The sequence below is a fragment of the Pararge aegeria genome, chromosome 5 (genome assembly GCF_905163445.1).
Source record: "Pararge aegeria chromosome 5, ilParAegt1.1, whole genome shotgun sequence".
NCBI classification, from domain to species: domain Eukaryota; kingdom Metazoa; phylum Arthropoda; class Insecta; order Lepidoptera; family Nymphalidae; genus Pararge; species Pararge aegeria.
Window position 1 is genome coordinate 2,827,267 of NC_053184.1, and position 21,271 is coordinate 2,848,537.

Sequence of the window (21,271 nt, forward strand, 5' to 3'; positions counted from 1 at the left end):
CATTTTAACAAAAATATGGTCAAAAATAACATTTTGTTTTTCTCCCTGATGAACTATTTATAATATATATTGTATAATAATAGTTTAAATCCTTAAGTATCAAAATTCTTCTTCTTTTCTACTTTATCACTACATCGGGATAAACCGTAAAACGGAAAAGTGGGCATATTTGCGGTTTTACGCTAGTTTACCATTGACATAATTTGTATTCAGCTACAAATCCACAATCAGGAAATACAGTTGCCAATGTCCACACGCCAGTGTATAAATCGCTAACTATTAAACCCTCGACGCACGTTCTGCCCGGAAATCGGATCATCGGCAGAAATAACGATCGGCTGTCCTATTTTCTTGCATTTGAAGAATATATACCTAAAGTTTTATGTGCACAGCGAACAAGTAATAAAAATTCAGCAAAGTTTTTTTTTTCGTCTTTTCGAGATATTCACTAGGGATTACCCGCCACTTCATCCGTGTAAAATTTTAAAAACTTACATACAAACACATGCCCAAAGGTTACTTTAATTAAAAAGCACTTTCTTTAACGGTGAAGGAAAACGTTGTAAGGAAGCCTGCGTGCCTAAGAGTTCTTCATAATATTTTCAAAGGTGTGTAGAGTCCACCAATACGACCTGGATGAGCGTGGTGGACTACGACCATAACCCCTTCTCGTTGTGGGACCCGTGCCGAAAATTTTCGGCTATCTTGGATTCGAAATTAATCATAGTGTATGTGTAACATATGTATAACATTTTGGATAGAAGCAAGCGTTACTTTACGAAGTAAGAATCTGTATGGTGTAATTAATAATTTCCTGAATCTTTACACTCCACGCCAAACATCTACGCCAATGTAGGGTACATTCTTTGTTTTTCAAATTCAAAAAATTCAAATTCATTTATTTCAAGTAGGCCTACGTTATAAGCATATGAAACGTCAAGTATGTATGTTTGTAGTGACTCTACCACACTGTTTGTTGAGGGTACATTGCCGAAGATCTGTTTGGTGTGGAGTACCTATAAAGAATTATAAATATAGATTCTTCCATAACGATTCTTCTGCTTTTCATGAAACATAACTAAGTCAGCTTTCAAACAAAACAATATTGCTTCATCTGTTAAGGCTCTATGAAGCCACGGACAGGCATATCAGACTTATAAAACCCCGGAGTTTAAAATAAAGATGCATATCCAGAAATATACAGAAAATCATGATGCTAAAGCATCATGATTTTCTGTATATGCCAAAATGTAATTTCCAATATAACTAATTATATTGGAAATGAAGAGTGTTAAGTCAAACAATATATAAGTTGAAGCGAATATCCCAGAAAAACTTGTACGGTCTGTAATTTATTTAGTCAGTGCACTCGGAGAAACGGAAATTAAGTACTCATTGCAGTGTGTTAGAATTCCTTTGAGTAGATGCAATTATTTACTTCAGTATGTAACTTGAATGAACGGTATAAATTTTTAATTTTTTTGTTTTTATTCCTCTAAGCCTGGTAAGTTATGATTCGGTCTAAGATTGTAGCGGGCTAACTTGTGATATTGCAGTTATATTACACCCATACTTTAATCGGTTTCTACGCTACATCGTACCGGAACGCTCAATTGCTTAGCGGCACATCTTTGTAGGTAGGATGGTAACTAGGCATGGTCGAAACCTCCCACGAGGTCAGACAAGAGAAAATTCAGAAATGATTAATTCTCATTTTGCCGGGTTTCGAACCCGGTTACTCCCACTTAAAACTTCAGCGCTCACCGCTGCGCTGGGGAAGTTGTCAAAACTAATAATAAATAATATAATAATATAATAAATATAATAACATAACTTATAAATCTACCTCTTTTTCTAAACAGAGAAAGCCTTATACTCAGCGATGGGTCAGTAGGTGGGCAAATGACTATGAAATATACGGATTTATGGGACATTATTTGTAAAAAGAAGGCTGTATAATCAACAACATAATCAATTCATTATGGACCTACTACAGGTTATTCCTCTCCGAATAAGAAGAGATCAAGTCCACCATGCTAGCCAAGTTGGGATTGGTAGACTCCACAAGCCAATATCAATATTTTGGCTCATAGGCATGCAGATTTCCGCGATGTAATCCTTCGCCATTAAAGCAATTAAAAATATAATAGTTAAAGTGAATATCCCAGAAAAACTCGTAGCTTATAATAATATCGTAGAATATAATTTACTTAGTCAGTCCAGACGGAGAAACGGGAATTAAGTACTCATGCAGTATGTTGGAATGCCTTTGAGAAGATATAGTGTTTTACTTCGGTATGTAACTTAAATGAATGTAGAACAAATTGTTGTTTGTTCATTCTAGTTCTAAGTAGGAACCTATTCATTGTAAGAGAGTGCTCTACAATTTCCAAGAAGAAAATTTTCTGAATTACCCCCGTAAGCAACAACAAAGGAATGCGCAATAACTGATTATGTAGTACAGTGCTTTGAGTTTCTGCTTAGTATCTTTGGATAGAAAAGCAGAAATTTAAAAGTTATGTTACTATTACTAATCTGTAGTAGGTTATATTCGGCTCGTTTTATTACTTTATCATCACCAATCAGCTTTCAGGACTCATATCATAAAAAAGAAAATAAATAAAATTTTAAGGTTAGAACCTATACGATGGTCTAGAAGTTCATCATCATCAGCCTAGTTTTAATACGTCACTACTCCTCTCTCGCAGGATAGAGAGGGAATCAAACCATCGATGCACCACTCTTCTCCCATTTATTTATTATTTATTTAAACTCTCTATTTGTACACCACTACACAGTTAGGAAAATAAAAGACGAATAGAGAGAAACACAAAGACTGGAGTAGAATACAAAAGGCGGCCTTATCACGTAGAAGCGATCTCTGCCAGGCAACCTTAGGATTATTTATTTATATATTTATCTATAATGGACAACCAACAGTAGATACATTAAAACTTGCAAATTTTTTTTGGAATGAGTCACATAGTAAATGCTCAACTATTAACACGTTATCACAGCATGCATTAAAATGTAAAAAGTTTGTTAATATGAATCTTTGAAAAGTTTAAATATTTAAAGCTAGGTTACAATGAATAATTTAACTTAATCAATTATTAGGAAACAAAACAAAAATGAATTAAATCAGATTAAAATTATTAATATAGATGACTTAAAAATAATAAATAAAATTAAACTTAATTATCTAAAATATAAAACTAAAATAAAAAGTAAGTCAGGAATATTAGTAGAAAAAATATCTATAACTTGTATTTGGATTCGGACAACAAGAACGAGTACAAATAGGCGGTGTAAAATTATAATAAACCTACATTCAAATAACTACATACGAATACATACGAATCCCATGCGAGATCAAAATGAAATGAATTAAAAATACACTTTATTGTACATGAAGACATGACGATGACAAGAATTACAATGATCAAATATTACGCAGGTATATAGGCAATACCTGCGTAATAGGTGGGCTTATCTCTAAAAAAACTATCACTGCCAGTCAACGTACTTGTAGCAAAGGAAAAGTTAAATTTAAGTTATAGGGTGAACACAAAAAATGTCAAGAAAAAGAAATATGAATTAAAATATATTAGTAATGTAAAATATAAAAAACAACTAGCTGTTGCCCGCGACTTCGTCTGCGTTTGATTTTGTTTTTCAGTATCGGTTAAATGAGTATAGTTGTATATATAAATATATATATACTAGCCGTTTCCCGCCCGCTTCGCTAGGCGAATTGAAAAACGAAATAAATTACATTTTATGTTTCATTTTTATTTTATTTTTTCATATTTTTATTATACTCCTTTTTTTTTATTTTTGTATGAACATAAATAGGCCCCGCGGATAGAACTGTAAGCATCGATATTGTTTAGACTTACTCAAATTCCAAATTCCATCGATTTAGCCTGTATCTTTCATCCAGGTGATTTTTCTCACTAATTTTCATTGTAACTTTCAATGTGCAATCATTATAACATTTCCGTGCCTTTCTTCCAAAAATTAATATTAATTGACATGAAGAAAAAAATTTGAAATGAGCATTGAAAGTTTAAGTTAAAGTCATTGCAAGTCTCATATGTGAAGTTGAAATCTGTCTAGGTTCAAGTGCGCCGAATTTTCTGTTAACTAAAATTTTCTCCGTGACATCAATTTTTTATAGAAAATTAATTGTGCATGTTTTTTATGAATTCTATTGGAATAAGTAACTAAATTTCTTTTCCACACCTCATGTGCTTGGAAAATGCATTCATTTTAATCTGTAACATTTCCGCGATCCCGCAATAAAAGAATTCGTCGGTTATGTAGTCTGCAAAAGTAAAATGAATATAAAACTCTTAGTCCGTTGATTGGATAGCTACATGTAAAGTTAAGTTTTTGAAACCTCTCAATGACTTTTTCTCCGCTGCCAAAAAGACGATTGTTGTAAGGAAATGCACGAATATCCCTACATACACGAAGATCCCCACCAAATTTGGAGTCTGTAGAAGTTACAGGTTAGAAATAAAAATTTTAGATTTTAACACCCACCCCCGCAATTCCTGTCGGAAGTAGACTTTATTGAAATCCATTTTGAGATGTTCTTTATGTGAATAATAAAAGATTCCATATTTAGAATTTTTAGAAATTGAAATTTTTTATTGTTAACACCCACCCCCGCGAACCTTATTGGAGGTGATTCATTGTAAAATCCGCTCGAAGATCATTTTTATATCATTTTACATATAGAACACTCTCACTAAATTTGGAGTCTATAGGAGCTATCACTTGGAAATTGAAAATTTTCATTGTTAACGCCCCCGCAATCTTCTTTGGGGTGGGATATCGTAAAATTTGTTCATAAATCATTTTTACATCACTTATAGAAAATTCCTACAAAATTTGGAGCTTGTAGGAGCTTTAGCTGGAAAATTAAAAATATTAATTGTTAATACCCACCCCCGCAACCCCCTGTGGGGTGAGCTATCGTAAAATTCGTTCATAGCCTATTTCTACACCTCTTACAGAAGATTCCTACCCAATTTGAAGTCTATAGAAGCTATAGTTTAAAAACGGGAATTGTTCATTGTTAACGCCCCCGCAATCCCCTTTGGGGAATGAATTTCTTAAAATCTATTCATAGCTGACCTCTACATAGCAAAAGTAATATTCCTACCAAGTTTCACGTTTCTAAGTCTTATGGTTCCCGAGATTTCGTGGTGAGTGACTATATAGATGGGAATTCTTCGATTATCATCGAAATTTTTAACTTTTTATCGGGCTTTTTTAAAATTTTCTTACATACAAAACTTTCTCCTGACAATTCTGAAGTTAAAAAAAAGCCCAATTGGTCCAGCCGTTCTCCACTACCGTGAGTAGATTCTTAGCTGAATGTAAAAAAACCATAATCCGTTTAATACACTCTGTTGAAATCCATGAAAACAAAAGAATCAAGAGAAAATGCTTATCTTTTGTTTTTATTAGCGGGATAAATGTTCATAAAAGTAAAACAGCTATAAAAAAATGAAGGAATGTTGGAATTCAAAAAATAGGTAGCCATAAACCATCTAGGAAAAATTTCGCATCGAATGGTGGTAGTTTCATGTCGATACGATCAGTGGTTTAGGCGTGATTGAGCCTCAAACGAAGACCATTTTCATTATATATATAGATTATATAGATGTATAACATGTGACTGTCAATTAATTATAGACAAATAATTTGCAATAAAATAAAATTGTGACTTTACTTAAAGATCTAAGCTATCCTATCTCTTAAGTTGGACCAGACTGCTCACGGTGTGCCAATTTAATTTAAAATCGGTTCAGTAGTTTAGGAGTCCATCGCGGACAAACATCGTGACAGGATATATATTAAGAAAGATAAGTTGTATTAAATACGAAGCTACATAATATTTTTTGTTTATCATCACTTCGACTTAGTATCGACAGCCGGTTGGCGCAGTGGGCAGCGACCCCGCTTTCTGCATCTCAGGCCATAGGAAAAATGTTTGCGTGATGAACATGAATGTATTGTTATTGTTATTAACGTGTATTAACGTGTATTAAATTATGTATTAACGTGTAATATATACTTGTGTATTAACGTGTATTGTATTCATAAAAATATTCATCAGCTATCTTAGTAACCGACACATGCTACGCTTTCTTTGCGTTAGATAGCGATGTGTGTCGTAGTATATTTATATTGTTACTTGGTTGCTTTAAATAACTTGACCAACTGGATCCTTTAACGACTCTCTTGGACCTATTTTATATATTTCAGAAACAGCCCTCTTCTGTGGGACGAAAATAGAATCAATATTAGCAGCATTATAAAATGTCTCTAGTAGGCATTTTATAATGCTGCTAATATGGATTCTATTTTCGTCCCAAATATATAAAATAGGTCCAAGTGAGTCATTAATGGATAAATTTAGAGAAGTTAAAATAAAGACTATCGGTATATATTTGAAAAATTGATTCGTGCTCATAAAAATCCAAAAAATATGAATATAAGAAGTAAAAATAAACTCGTTCTGCAGTTTACTAGGCTACTTAAAACAGCAAATTTATTCAAGGGAAAATGTATATTATTTTTTAACAAACTACCGAATTCAAAGTTTATATAAAGCTTACAAAAATCCTATTATAATGTTAAGGATTACTTAAACGATGCAAAAGCTTCGGTATGAATAGCTCTCACTTCATAGCGTAATAAATATGGACTGATATGGCGTGAGATGGTGATAACAAAAAAAAAACCCCAGCTAAGTTTTTTGTGGGCCCTTCTTAAGCCGGGGCGCGTTCGGAACCCTGAAAGCTTTAGGTCTAAGTGGGCGAACGTAGTTATCACCATCAACGTACAATTATGTAAACACGTATTTATTAACGCTCATAGGTGCTTGTTATAGGCCTATACAATTTTTGAATTTATTATGTGCTCTTCAAGTTTTAGGAGTGGACAACAGCAATTTTCTATCTCTTGGCTGGTACTCAGTGAGAATGCAGAATGCATAGAAATATGCTTTTTCGCACAAGCTAGGAAAGAGCCTCCTGTAACTTCGTGATCTATAATTATCCTAGACCAACGAATCCTTTAATTATTTGATACAGCAAGGCTTCCTTTGTTATCGTCAGTCTATAAACAAGAATAAAAAAAACCAGCAGCCTTTATAAATAAACGAGTTTGGATTTGTATGGAAATTGTGAATACATAATTGTACATCTTTCTAAAACCTAACTCCTATACCTCTATAATATGCCCTTTGGCGCGTTGCTGAATTAAATATAAATAGCATCGAAGGGTCTGCTAGGGTTACGGTATCAAATTAAAAAATAATATGGCTCTTGAGACGGAATTTCTTTTTAGTATATTCGAGAACATGTCTGCTAATCGAATATAAACTGAATATTAATTTATTGGAGAGAAGCAGGTGCTACTGCGGTATTCAATGATAAAAGATGAATATTATGCTTAATTTTCTATTATCCGCTACAACGAGGCAAAACTGCACTGGTATAACTTTTAATTTATTATCAACACAAACTTATTACTATGTTTGATTACCAATTGTTGATTATTAAGTTAACACCACCAGAAGATGCTCAGGTGTCAGAGTGGAAAATGCGTGGGGTTCGTTTTCCTGAACTCAATACTTTTAGAGAAACACTTGAATAACGTTATTATAAAATACGCAGTGACAACCAAGAAATCAGAGGTGCTTACTTTAAAGTCAAATGAGGTCACAAATCACCTACTAAAACAATACACAACAAACAAAGAAAAATACCTTGGTTCGTATTTAGTAAATATACTTTACTAATATGAACAGAATTAAACAGGTATCTTCTAAAATGGGGTGTTGTCTTTTTGGTATTGTCAAAAGAAACAATTCTCTATTGTTCGCAAAACTAGCGTCTACATTCACGCTAAGCTATTCGTGTACAACACAAGGGATCGTATTCCTCATTTCCTCCTTGAGAACGCAATCCTTTCTAGAGTCGCAGTAAAATCCCATACTCGTAGCTTCAAGGGTTTATATGCATGCCTTATCTCCGACAACAGCCGCTGTAATCTTAACCCGGGCTTTTACTACCAGATTTGCCACGGTACCGATACCGTTAAATTGCCAGTAAACATACACATTGCGTGTTGTAAACCACTTTGATAACACATGCAACGTGCATAGCGGGTAATGTACAAGCACCGACATCTAGAGGAATATTACAGACACCAGTCCCATATTAAACAGACCTAGCATTGTCTACCTGGAATATTATGGTGAGGGGTTTATTTGGCACAGTTGCGTAATTTAAGTCTCGGTGCTAGAGTAAGGAATATTCCGGAACACGTTATTCCTGAAGGTACCTACAGTATTACGAGTTACAGGAAATAATATAATAGGCTTCGTGGGATATGAAAATTTAATCCTGAATTTATAAAGATTGGCAGCCACGGTTATATTTCGGGAATTGTATTTAGATAAGATTGACGTCAATCGAGTAGATTTATTCCTTTTCAAGAAGCTCCGGGATACATCATTGAAAGAAGACCGTAGCTATACCTTTCGTATTGACAGGATGAAGAGTTCGATTTCCGCCCCTATTTTGTATCAGCAAGCATTTTTATACGTTTGAGTTGGGCATGCATGACTTTTAATATCCGTGTGCTGAAATGCAAGAATATATTTTGTTTGATTTTTTTTACTAATACTAGCTGTTCCCCGCGACTTCGTCTGTTGACTTTGTTTTTTCATGTACATGAGTAGCATTAAATTTAGTTGCAGTTCTAAAAAAAAGTATTAAATATCGCTAAGCCTTAAATGAGGGGTTTGCTGCTGTGCGCTGAGGAGTTCTGTGCTCTATCTCCAACCACAGTTTGGGCAAAATTAAACACATATTCTAACCTCTATAGTACAACAATAATTATTTAAATCTGTTATAATTTGTCGAGGTTTGGTGTAAAATCGTCAAGCACTTTCATCCCCGTTCCAATATTACTTCTAACACTTCCAAAAATATGTGTACAAAGTTTCATGAGGATCGGTTAAGTAGTAGTTATGCGGGAAAGCATAACAAACAAACTTACATTGTCATTTATATTATTAGTAGGGATAGGGATGTATTTTTGTATTGTCATCATCCGGATATATACCATAATATTTACGCAGCTTATTAAAGTCCCACTGCTGGGCAGATGCCATTCTGTCATAGCAGATAATGTTTGATAGCATAGACCTACCACGCTGTGTCAATGCGGATTGGTGGGTTCTAACAACTAGTATCACAAATAAGTGTTAATAATCTATGCGTTTTCTTATTGCTGTTCAGGCTGACTTCCTGGATCGAGATCAAAGTCAAAGTCAAGGTCTATCTTTATATTTCTTTATTCAAGAAGGCCCACAGATTGCACTTTGGATGTTTACAGAAAAATGTGTAGGTACATGGTAGTGAGATCATGAGTGAGAGGCTACATTCGTAAACTTTGAACTTTAGCTACAAGTTTTCCAAACTAGCGAGAGCTATAATATATAAAATTGTTTGTACGTATTTATTTTGCATTACTGTGAACTAAATTTAGTCATCGGACTACATTAGTTAACGTATAGATACTTTTTTACTCCGTAACTGGTGAGTGATTCAGGTTGGGATACATTCTAAGTTGGTTGTGGACTAGTCTGTTAAAAAAAATACGCAGTGACAACCAAAAAAGCAGCTGCGAAACCCTAATTAGTTTCTACGCGGCATCGTACCTGAAATCACAATCGCTTGGCGGTACGTGTTTATTGGTAAGATGGTAACTAGTCACGCCTCCCACTACACCAGAGTAGAAGAAAAACAAAATGTACCATTTCCTAAATATAAGACAGATATTGTCATAAAACTACAATACCTTGTATCTAATCTTTAGCCAAACATGTTAGTCAAAAAACCAACTTTGCAGTGAAGGAGTAGAAAAACTAAGTAATTTATTTTGATCCATTTTATTTGTAGCAACACAATATTACATACATCATCCCTCGGAGTATTTCCACTGTACGTGTAAAACTGGGAGAGTCGGCTAGTGATAAACTAATAAGACTAAAAGACAAAACTAAAGTGGAAATAAAACGCAGTTTAAAGACGCCATTAAATAAAATAGTATTTGCAGAATAATCAGTCAAAAGGCGGACAATTATTTTTCCTAGAAAATAGCAGCAGCGGTTCTCTTCGTATTCTCTGAGCACTTGACACGCAAGACAATCACGTTCTAACAATGGTTCATACAAACTGCACACAATCTGACTATTCCCGACTGCTGACCGGAAGACTTATCCTAATGTACCTCGCCTCGTTAGGGAAGATAGAACTGGCAGTGTTCTTGAATCCACTCTGAGCGACTTCAATGGGACGACATGTATTGAGGAAAATAATACGTGAAATGAAATATTATGCTATGCGAAGTTTTTCATTCCACATTTATTATGATGGAAATAAAATAAAAAGGTTCTTTTTTAAGGTTGCTGTGTAGGTATACAAATTTAATAAATTTGTGTGGGTTTTATATCCCTGTTAAACATTACGTCATGGGCATTGATGATAATAATAATATAGTTTAAGTAAGAGCATGACTTCAACGTGGCTGTACCTATCCATGCCTTGGAGAATGTTATGCCTTTGCCTTGATCCTTATTAATATTATACTAACGTATATATGAAGCTATGGTCTAAATAAATAATCAAATAAATAAATAATAATAAATATACTACGACAATACACACATCGCCACCTAGCCCCAAAGTAAGCGTAACTTGTGTTATGGGTACTAAGATTACTGATGAATATTTTTGTGAGTAATATACATCAATACTTAGAATATACATATAAACATCCAGACACTGAAAAATATTCACGCTCATCACACAAACATTTTCCAGTAGTGGGAATCGAACCCACGGCCTTGGACTCAGAAAGCAGGGTCGCTGCAAACTGCGTCAAATACCTCTAAGCTATGAGATAGGAAGTCTGTGCACAGACGTGGAGCTTTAATAAGCTGATGACAATGATGACTTGAAGTTTAGAAGTTGTAGTAATGAGATTTTAGATTAAAAACTGGTAGTGTCTGATTAGATATAGTTAAAACAGATTAGATATAAGTGCGTAACGTTCAAAGTAAATTATTGGGCGGATTAGTTCGTTAACTATGACCGAACAACCTTTTGCAAAGTGCTTGGTTCTTACGGTATGGAGGTTAACTAACGTACTTTCACGATTCAGTATGGCTAAGGCCTAAATTCAAATAAATTTAAAAGTTAAATGGTGCTACAAGGTTTAAAGTATTAAACCTTGAAGCACTTAAGAAAGCTGCATCAAAAATACATTATTTTACAATTTAATCCTTAAAACTTATCACATATTGGTTAGAATATTTATTTAAATCTTCAAGTTTGTATGAAAGCTTCATAGTTCCTTGATAGTCCTATTTTTATAATTATTTTATGAATACTGAATCCAATAGCTAGATGGTCAAGTTCAGCAAATAGCCACCGAGACTTGCGATGGTGAGTAATGTTCTCGTATAGTTAAACGTAAAAGTACAGCTAAACTAAGGTGGAGACATCCCTACCATTGAAATCTTAGCAACTTTACTAATAAAAAAGTTTATTCAACTCCAAGAATTAAATTCTCAGCTGGCTTTCATCCATGTATTAAGACAATTTTAGGTGAAGCAAAGGTAACGTAAGGGCGTCGTGTGATGACATCAGATCACTATACAGTTATAACCACTTTTTTTTTCCGCGGGTGTACAAATCGACTAAGGAATAAAGCAGAGAACGGGAAGCAGCATCATCTGTGGTACTACCATCTACTGCCATCACCAATCCGTATTCTCAAGTTGGTTATTATAGGCAATACCGATTGAGGTACCGGGCTTCAAAAAATTAATTTCAAGTTGAACTTCGATTACAATATTATAGAACAATATCACAGCTTTTTGATGTTTCAGCTTAACAATACAAATCTCAATTGTTCGTGTTTTTTTCAGTGTTCTTAAACACTGACAATTGGAAGCCTGGAAAAATAATATACGATTTGAAAGGGACGAACATCATTTAGAAAATACTCGTATTATTTGGAAATAGTGGACCGTTCTTGCTGGAAAATAAGAATTCCGTTATATTTCTTTGAGCACTTGACGCTCGAGACACAATCACGTTCTAACAATGGTTCATACAGACCACACACAATCTGACTATACTCGACTGCTGACCGGAAGATTTATCCAAATGTGACGTTCACCTCGTTAGTGTGGATGAAACTGCGAGTGCTCTTGGAATCCTCTTTGACAGATTTAAGTGGAGCGACGTGTATGAAAATGGCTTTACACTGTTTGTTGCGACATCTGCATGGATATTTTTCAGGTTGAATTTGAAACTGACTAAATTATTAAAGCATCGAAATGATTGCCGATTGTAAAATGCTTTTACTTTGTTCATGTTTATTTTAAAATTCATCGTCATCCATTTGTTGATTCTATTTTAAATTTTCCAATAATGGATGAAATTTTATTTCTGAATCGAGTTTTAATATTTTATCACGACTTTGACGAATCGTCAGTGCAATCACGTCTAGTTGACAAACGAGCCAAAAATACACTTTCATTTTTATCAAATCTACTTTTGCTTCATCAATGTCCACTGATGAAATTTTAAGTGAAACTCCGATTTTAGGTCGCACCTGCATTAAGTAGGGCCGAGGATGAATTTAAATCAGCTTTCAACAACATTGACTTGGGAATTGCATGCATAATAATGCTCCCAAAAGACTTACGGATACGGATTAGGTGTTTTGGCAAAAGCTATAGAACTGTGAACTAGAAAATTTTAACTATGTTGAATGAGAGTCTTAGTTGAAAACGCAAAATACTACAAATACCATATATGTTAACGAATAGAAATTAAAATTAGACTGGCGTATGCCAGCCACTATACAATTATAAACTTCTGATATTCCGTGAGTTTAAAATAATTACCTGTGGTTAAAATCATCTCCAGAAAGTCTGATATAGGCATAGCTAAAAGCAAATGAAAGCCAATATACTAAATTGATAAAACTTGACAAATTAAATACTTTCCTAAGACAAATATTCCGTAATCTTTTGGGGTGAAATCTCTAAAATTGTCTAATAATACTTCTTTTTATCTGTAAGGCAAATTCCCATTTTCGTGGAGATAATTTCTTTTCATTGCTTTTTTTTTATTTAGCACCAAAAGCCTAAATATCAGTTTTATGAACATAACTCGATAAAAAACAAATTTCTTAGTATCTTTCAAGGCTGCTCAATGACTATTCTCTCATATGTAAAATTTCTACGTATAGCCGTTTGGTCTATTGGTTGTTTGTCAGTAAGTCAAGACCAAACCGTAATATGTAAAAGTGATATAATAAATAAATAAACACACAACGACAATACACACATCGCCATCTAGCCCCTAAGTAAGCGTAGCTTGTGTTATGAGTACTGAGATAGCTGATGAATATTTTTTTATGAATATAATACACATAAATACTTATAATATACAGATAAACACCCAGACACTGAAAAACATTCATGTTCATCACACAAACATTTTCCAGTTGTGAGAATCGAACCCACGTCCAGGTTTAGTTTCATTTACTAAATGTTCTATAGAAGATAGAACATTTAGTAAATGAAATGTTCTATGCAGGTCCTGTGTTAATCTTGAATAAGTGTAATATATATTTTGTGACATCAAAAATTGGCATCAAATAACTCAATATAGTTATCGCTATCTCAGCTCTAAAAGAATTAAGTATAATAAATTCTGCTCGTTTCTGATTTCCATGCGGTTATTATAATATAAAATTGCTAAGAGTGGCAGGCATTCTATTAAAAAGCTGTACGTAACTCATTTCTATTAAATATCGCTCAAGTAAATACTGACGTTAGTTGAATTGTTTTTTAGATATATTAAAATCTAACTTCAAGACGCGAATTGATTATACTATCCAGAAATGAAATATTTCCAAATGGATCTTCAATATTATGAGTTATAGGGAAAGTTTTTGCGTATTACACTACGCTGCTGTGATTGACGTTAGTCAGCTTTGAAGAACTCTATTACATGTCTGCTGATAAACAGATATATATCGGGATTAGCGAACATACTAACCGCTAGATAAACGAGACCATTTTCTCCAATACTCGGTGTTGTCAATTTTAATTATATTAAGTGTCTAAAAGTTTGAGTTTTTTTATATGTACAGGAATAACAGCCCGGTCGAATCAAATCAAATAGCTGTTCTTTCTTTGAAAATTAAACAATCACGAAAACTAAATTTAAAAAATAACTCGGGGTTGAAAAGTGAAGTTTTTGAAGTAGACGAAGAACTTCTAAGACTTAGGCGACAATCTAGAGTTTTTTATTCAGCCTTAATAAATTTATAATATAAGATGAGAGGTAAGTTATGTGTCTGACATAAAACTGTCTCATTATAGCACTAATATTACATAAGTCGAAACAAAGACAACGAAAAAAATCAATGCACGCTTCGTATATCAAAAGATTCAAACAAACGTGTTTTTCCTAATGATTTAGTAATCGTGGTTACTTATACGTTAAAAAAGGTAGTGAATATAGTATATATCATTGGTGCAATGGTGACGTCAATATTAGCTTGACCTATATTATTGACGCTTCCATTAATCTGCTGTCAGTCAAGTGGAATTCTTTTTGTTTACTAAAGTAAAAAAGAACATTATAAATCAATGTTATTTATATAAGTTCGTGCCAACTAAATGTCTATTACATAATGCCTGTGAGGGTTAGATATGTGCGAGTTTTAGTTTTAAGAGGAGACCCGTGACTTTAAGTGGGACCGTAATAGGTTGATAGAGGTGAAGAGAATGATATAGACCCACCACGCTTGAATGCTAATTAGCAAACGAATGCAGTGAGCGACGGTTTTCATCATCATCATCACATCATCATCATCAACCCATCACCGGTCCACTACAGGACACGGGTATCCTCCCATAATGAGAAGGGATTAGGCCGTAGTCCTCCAAGCTGGACCAGTGCCAATTGGTGGACTTCACACACCTTTGATAACATTATAGAGAACTCTCAGGTTTCCTCATGATGTTTTCCTTCACCGTTCATCAAATTTAATTTAATCCGTAGTAAAACCAACAAGTAATATAAATATATTTCTTTAAATATTGACTATTTAAGAAATTTTATTGTCATCTTGAGAGAGTTGTGGAAAAATATGTGATCCACCATTTCGTGGCGGCGGCCACCTTGGACTGATTTTCATAAAATCAGTCCAAGGTATCAAACAAAATAAATCATAATCGGTTCATTCGTTCCGGAAATACCAAGCCACAGACACAAATACAACACAGACACAAGATATATTATCAAAATTAAGCTTAATTTGCTATACTCCGCGAAAAGCAAATACAATACAATATACAATACAGACAAAAGAGTAACGTCAAACTTATATCACCCCATCGTCACTTAAACATTAATATGATATCTTTGATGAAATACAAAGATACAAAATTTATTGCAAATTGATAATGCAAAATTGCAACTACGAGTAGAATTTCCTCTCTCCTAAAGATATTTTCAGCGCCCTACTTAAATACAAGAGTTTATTCATCGTTATTATTAGTCAGTTATTTCTTATTATTTTAATTGTACCGTTTCTACTTGTTTTAATACAAACATTCTGAACTAAAAACGCCCGAAGCGGCGTTGAAACAATGAATTATTCTTGTTATTGTTTTAAAGATAGCCAAAGTTTTGCGGGTCAAAGTATTCATCAACATTGAAACAAAGTTCTGAATAAACAATAGAGTTTCGTTTGTTACAGGACTTTATGCTGTGAAGATAGTGAAAGTAGTGGTCCCAGAGATAATACAGTACGGAGTGCAGGACGCTGTGATATTAGACTGTGATTACACTTACGGGAACAATACCTCAGGGTTAGTAGTGAAATGGTTCTTCAAGAACAAAGCGCGACCCGTGTACCAATGGATCGTGACACAGAAACCCCAGGATATGGGCATATTGAGAGGCCGCGTCGACCTGACGTATAGAGCTTCAAACGACCCATTAAAAATGCATAGGGCACTGCGTATAGTGAAACCGAACACGGACATTTCGGGTGATTATACGTGTGTCGTGTCGACATTTATGGAGGAAGATTCGAGGACGAAACAAATGATTGTTTTCGGTGAGTGGCGCTTTTTTATTGCTCAACAATATTTTATGTTTTAGTGTTACGAATAACTGATATAGATGCCGTTAAGGGTGTTGCAGTACTTTTTGTTTTATATCGTGTATGTTTTGTATCGGAAAATTGATTTTTGACTTTGGTTGATCTTCACTATGAAAATTGTACGGTAGCAGTTCTGGTGGTAAATGATGATGTAGTTTAAAATGGACGGGGAAACCCCCCACCAAACCAAATTCTGAAATTAAAAATTTTCCCAAATTGGCCCTGCCCGGAATCGAAACCGGGACCTTCCTCTTAAAATCACTATGTTCACTACTTCGTCAGGGTGTCACTATGCATTTTAACTAAAGATAGCAAGGATAAAATCCTAGGAGAAAAATTGGCATTATTCGATCGGGCCTGAAGCTAGTTGATTCTCTAGAAGAGTACAAACATAAATGATAACTATAGTAAGCTCCCAACCAACATGTTGAGATCGGTGTGGGGAGTTTAAGCTCTTGATCTCTCTCCTATGAGCTTTGCCCAGCTTATATTAGTATTAAATATACATAAACATGTATAACTTCTTTACATAGTACCTCAGTTAAAAGCTATTTATCTCGTCATATGAACCCATTACCGGCCCACTACAGGGCACGGGTCCCCTCCCAAAATGAGAAGGGGTAAAGGGGTAAAGGGTTTAGTCCACCACGCTGGCCCATTGCGGATTGGTGAACTTTACATACCTTTGAGAACATTATGTAGAACTCTCAGGCATGAAGTATCCTCACGTTTTCCTTCACCATAGAAGCAAGCAATGTTTTAATTACTTAAAACGCACATAACTTAGGAAAGTTAGAGGTGCTGGGATTCGAACTCGGCCCATCGATAGTGAATTCAAGCTCCTACCCACTGAGCTATGTACAGCAGCGAAAAATGATTGGTTAATAATTCAAACCAATAATCATCTAGCATAATTATTTCAGTATTGATATGTTACTGTTATGTTTGTGATTATGCTGACGCGCGCATTTACTAATTAATCTGTAGATTAACGGGTATGATCAGCTGTAATAGAGTCAAATTGTATTTAAAGTAGCAGCGATTTGTACATTCGAAAGATATTCCGCACATTGGTAGTTGTAGAGTTTTTTCTGTCAGAGCTATCACAGAAACACTACCACCTCGCTTGTTTTTATCTCATAAGCAGCGTTTATATATTTCGGTCTCAGGGCGTGGAGGATTTCGTGGAAGACCTATAGGCCATGGTGTTTCCACTAAACATCATCTTGGCCGTCAAATATTACTTTATAAAAACGACTCATCATCTTTTCAACCGAGTGACGTCCGCTGCTGGATATAGGTCTTTTGTAGGCCGTTCCCAAACTCCACGATTCTCGGCCGTTTGTATCCAGCGGCTCCCCGCGACTCGTTTGATGTCGTCTGGCCACTTGGTTGGGGGTCGACCAACGCTGCGTTTATCGGTGCGAAGTTGCCACTCTAATACCTTGGAACCCCAACGTCTATCGGTCTCCGAGCTATATGCCCTGCCCATTGCCAATTCAGCTTCGCGACTCGTTGAGCTACGTCTGTAACTTTAGTTCTCCAACGGATCTCCTCATTCCTGATTTGATCACGTAGAGATACTTCTAATTGAGCTCTTTCCATCGCTCGCTGAGCGACTCTGAGCCTTCTAATGAGGCCCATAGTTAGCGACTACGTCTCAAATCCACTTATAATGCAAAAACCACTAATGATGAATAATTGAATGTAGAAAGTGAGCAACTTACGTCTGTTTTACTTTTCCCGCCGCGCTCAATCCCGAACCCACGCGGTTACTGATCGACCTAGCATTTACCCGTTTCGTAATCAAAGATGAAATATAATTAAAAATAGAAATTTCCTTAAGGAAATTGATATCTATCAATATTTGCGTGATTTGTCGCAATTTTACCGTAACTTTAAATGTTAGCTATTCGTTAGGTTGAATTATTAATACGAAGTCGGTTTCTTTAAATTGTAGCAAACTCCACATTACCAAACTTGATAGCGCCACAAAGATTGCATACAAATTAAATGTATACTTAGTAATTTTTACATTTCACAAATTATAGACTGAATCTTTAACCGATTGAGTACGTGTTCAAAAAAAATCTAGACGCAAATTTGTAGTAAGTAAGATTTTATAACTTACTACAAATTATAATTGTGGGTCAAAACACAGTACCTATAATAAACAGAATTAAATTTTCAATATAATATAGAATTCAGTGGAAATAGAAATGTGCAAGGCGCTGCAAACTAGTATTTTAGATAACGTTTTAACTTGCAACGTCATAAAATTGAAACGGGTGTTGTCACGCTATTAATCTGAGCATCGAAGCAATTCTTCGCACCATGGTGATTTTCACTTCCACTTCTTTCGGGGGGCCGGGTTCGAATCCCAATTCGCACTATTAACTTTTCTAACCTATGTGCGTTTTATGCTATTCACTTGCGGTGACGGGAAACATCGTGAGGAAACCTGCATGCCTGAGAGTTCTCCATAATGTTCTCAAAGGCGTGTGGGGTCCACCAATCCGCACTAGGCCGTGGCGTGGTGGCGGCGTGGTGGACTACGGCCTTAACCCCTTCTCATTATGAGAGGAGATCAATACCGTGTAGTGGGCTGGTATAGGTGGGATGTATGAACCCCACCAATACGGACTAGACCGGTGTGGTGGGCTACGGCCTACACCCTTGTCATTGTGGTACGAGCCCTATAGTGGGCCGGTAATGGGTTGTTAAGATTAATAAAGACGTTTTATGATAACGGGGTCAGTACAGGAACTCTACAGATTAAACAATGAACCTACTTTTAATTTGTTTTACCCACGTATACTGCGTGCACGTATCTGGTGATACACTGAATCATGTATGCTAAAATGATTAGTACCAAAATTTAATGTACCTTTTAATTTAGTACCAATTAAGCGATATTAAATTTTGACAACCAACAAACAATGGTCATCAGATTTTCAATTTAATTTTGCTAATATTTAGTGCATTTAATTAAAAATCTGCATTAGTATTTATGTGCATTTTACAGTTAACGGTGACAACCAAATGATTAGGATTTTGAGTTCTGTTTTAAAAGGACCGTATTTAAACCCTGGCGTTAGCCTAGTAGGTAGGTTTTCAACTTTACTTTCGGGGGGCCGAGTTCGAATCCCAGCAAGCGCCTCTAACTTTTCCAAGTGCGTTTCATGCAATAAAAATATGGTTAAGGAAAACATAGTCGGAGAACCTGCATGCCTGAGAGATCTCCATAATGTTTTCAAAGGAGTGTGGAGTCCATCAATTCGCACTAGGCCAGCGTGGCAGACTACTGCCGTATACCCTTTTCATTGTGGTAGGAGACCCGTGCCCAGCTGTGGGCCGGTAAAGGTTTGATTTTGATGATGACCTGTAGCTTTATGGTACTTTAGTTTTAACAAAATTTTCTGTAACGGTGTAGGAAAATATTTTGCAGGAACCTAAGAGTTCTCCATAATGTTCTCAAAAGGTGGGTGCAATCTACCAATCTTATCTTGGTCAGCATATCCGATCACGGTCTAAACTCTTCTCATTGTAAGATTAAAATCATTCCCTATTATGGGCTGATAATCTTTATATCCTCAACATCATCATGTTGTCATGGACGTCCACAGCTGGGCATATGTCCGCTCTCGCTCATCTTCTCCTAATCCAAAGGTTGCCTGGCAGAGATCGCTACTAAGCGATAAGGCCGCCTATTGTATTCTACTTTTGTTTTTGTATTTCTATTGTTTTTTTTTCTTTTCCTAACTTCATAGTGGTGTACAAATAAAGAGTTAAATAAATAAATTGATATGTATTTTAAGGAAGCTCTTTAGCATGCTATATTTAATGCTATTAAGCATGGTCTTTAGTTGCTTTAATTCAGTGACCTGTTTCATGTCCTCTGTCTCATGGCTGTGTTTGTACCAACACTGTGTTTATCCGCGATAATAAACAAAAAAAAACCAAGCAGACTCTTTGTGACTTACTCATCTTTTTGACTGCAGTCTTAATTACTGGTAATGATGATGCAGTCTCAGACACTACCGGACTAACCTGTATGGCAGGTATATTAAATCCATACCGCTAACTGGTTTCTACGCGAAATCATTAGCGGCACGTCTTTGTCGGTAGGTTTATAACTAACCACGGCCAAAGCCTTCCACTAGAACAGAACAGAGCAAATCCAGAAATTTGCAATTTCCAGAGTACCCTGGCCGGGGATTGAACTCGTGACCTCGCACTTAAAAACCACAGCGCTATCCGCTGAGGCAGTTTGTCATAATAATAATATTAGTATGGATTTATTTCATTATGCACCCTCGTGTTTCGTGATGCAGAGATGAGTGTGCACATCTTCATATAAAATGCATGGCTCCAGTTGGCTTTCTAATGTAAATCGAGCTTAAGAAACTACTAAGATGTAGAGCGAGGAAGGGGGACTATAAACTATGAATAGATAACTAACTTTTGCAAGCGACTTCCTCCATACCGCTGTATTCCTATATACGTCAAGAAAGAAAGAATAATTTTATTGCAACAAAACAAAAAGAAAGTAACAATACAAAAAAAAAACAAAGACGGCTGATTGGCGCAGTAGGCGACCCTGCTTTCTGAGTCCAAGGCCGTGGGTTCGATTCCCACGACTGGAAAATATTAGTGTCATTAACATGAATATTTTTCAGTATTTTGGATATATTATCGGTATTTATGTATGTAATTCATAAAAATATTCATCAGTCATCTTAGTACCCATAACACAAGCTTAAATACATAATAATAATAATCTTTATTGAAAGGTATAAACCCAGTTATTAGAATTTAAAAAGATAAATTAAATAACAAAATAATAATAATAAGTAACAGTATTGCAATATAAAAATATTGCAAACTCACGTCCGTCATAATAATAATTATTAATTACATAGTTCGTCATAGTTTATGGGTTTTCTTATGCCTAACCAAACATTAATATTAATATATA

General features: G+C 35.1%; 1 protein-coding gene across 1 annotated transcript in view; it reads left to right on the plus strand.

Moving 5' to 3' along the window:
- The first annotated feature begins 14,455 nt into the window (after positions 1–14,455).
- Positions 14,456–21,271, plus strand: part of LOC120623903 — a 40,598-nt gene continuing 33,782 nt past the window's right edge. The window contains exons 1-2 of the mRNA XM_039890192.1: positions 14,456–14,462; positions 15,886–16,248. Coding sequence (XP_039746126.1) covers positions 14,456–14,462; positions 15,886–16,248 — 370 coding nt within the window. The remainder of the gene's footprint in view (positions 14,463–15,885; positions 16,249–21,271) is intronic.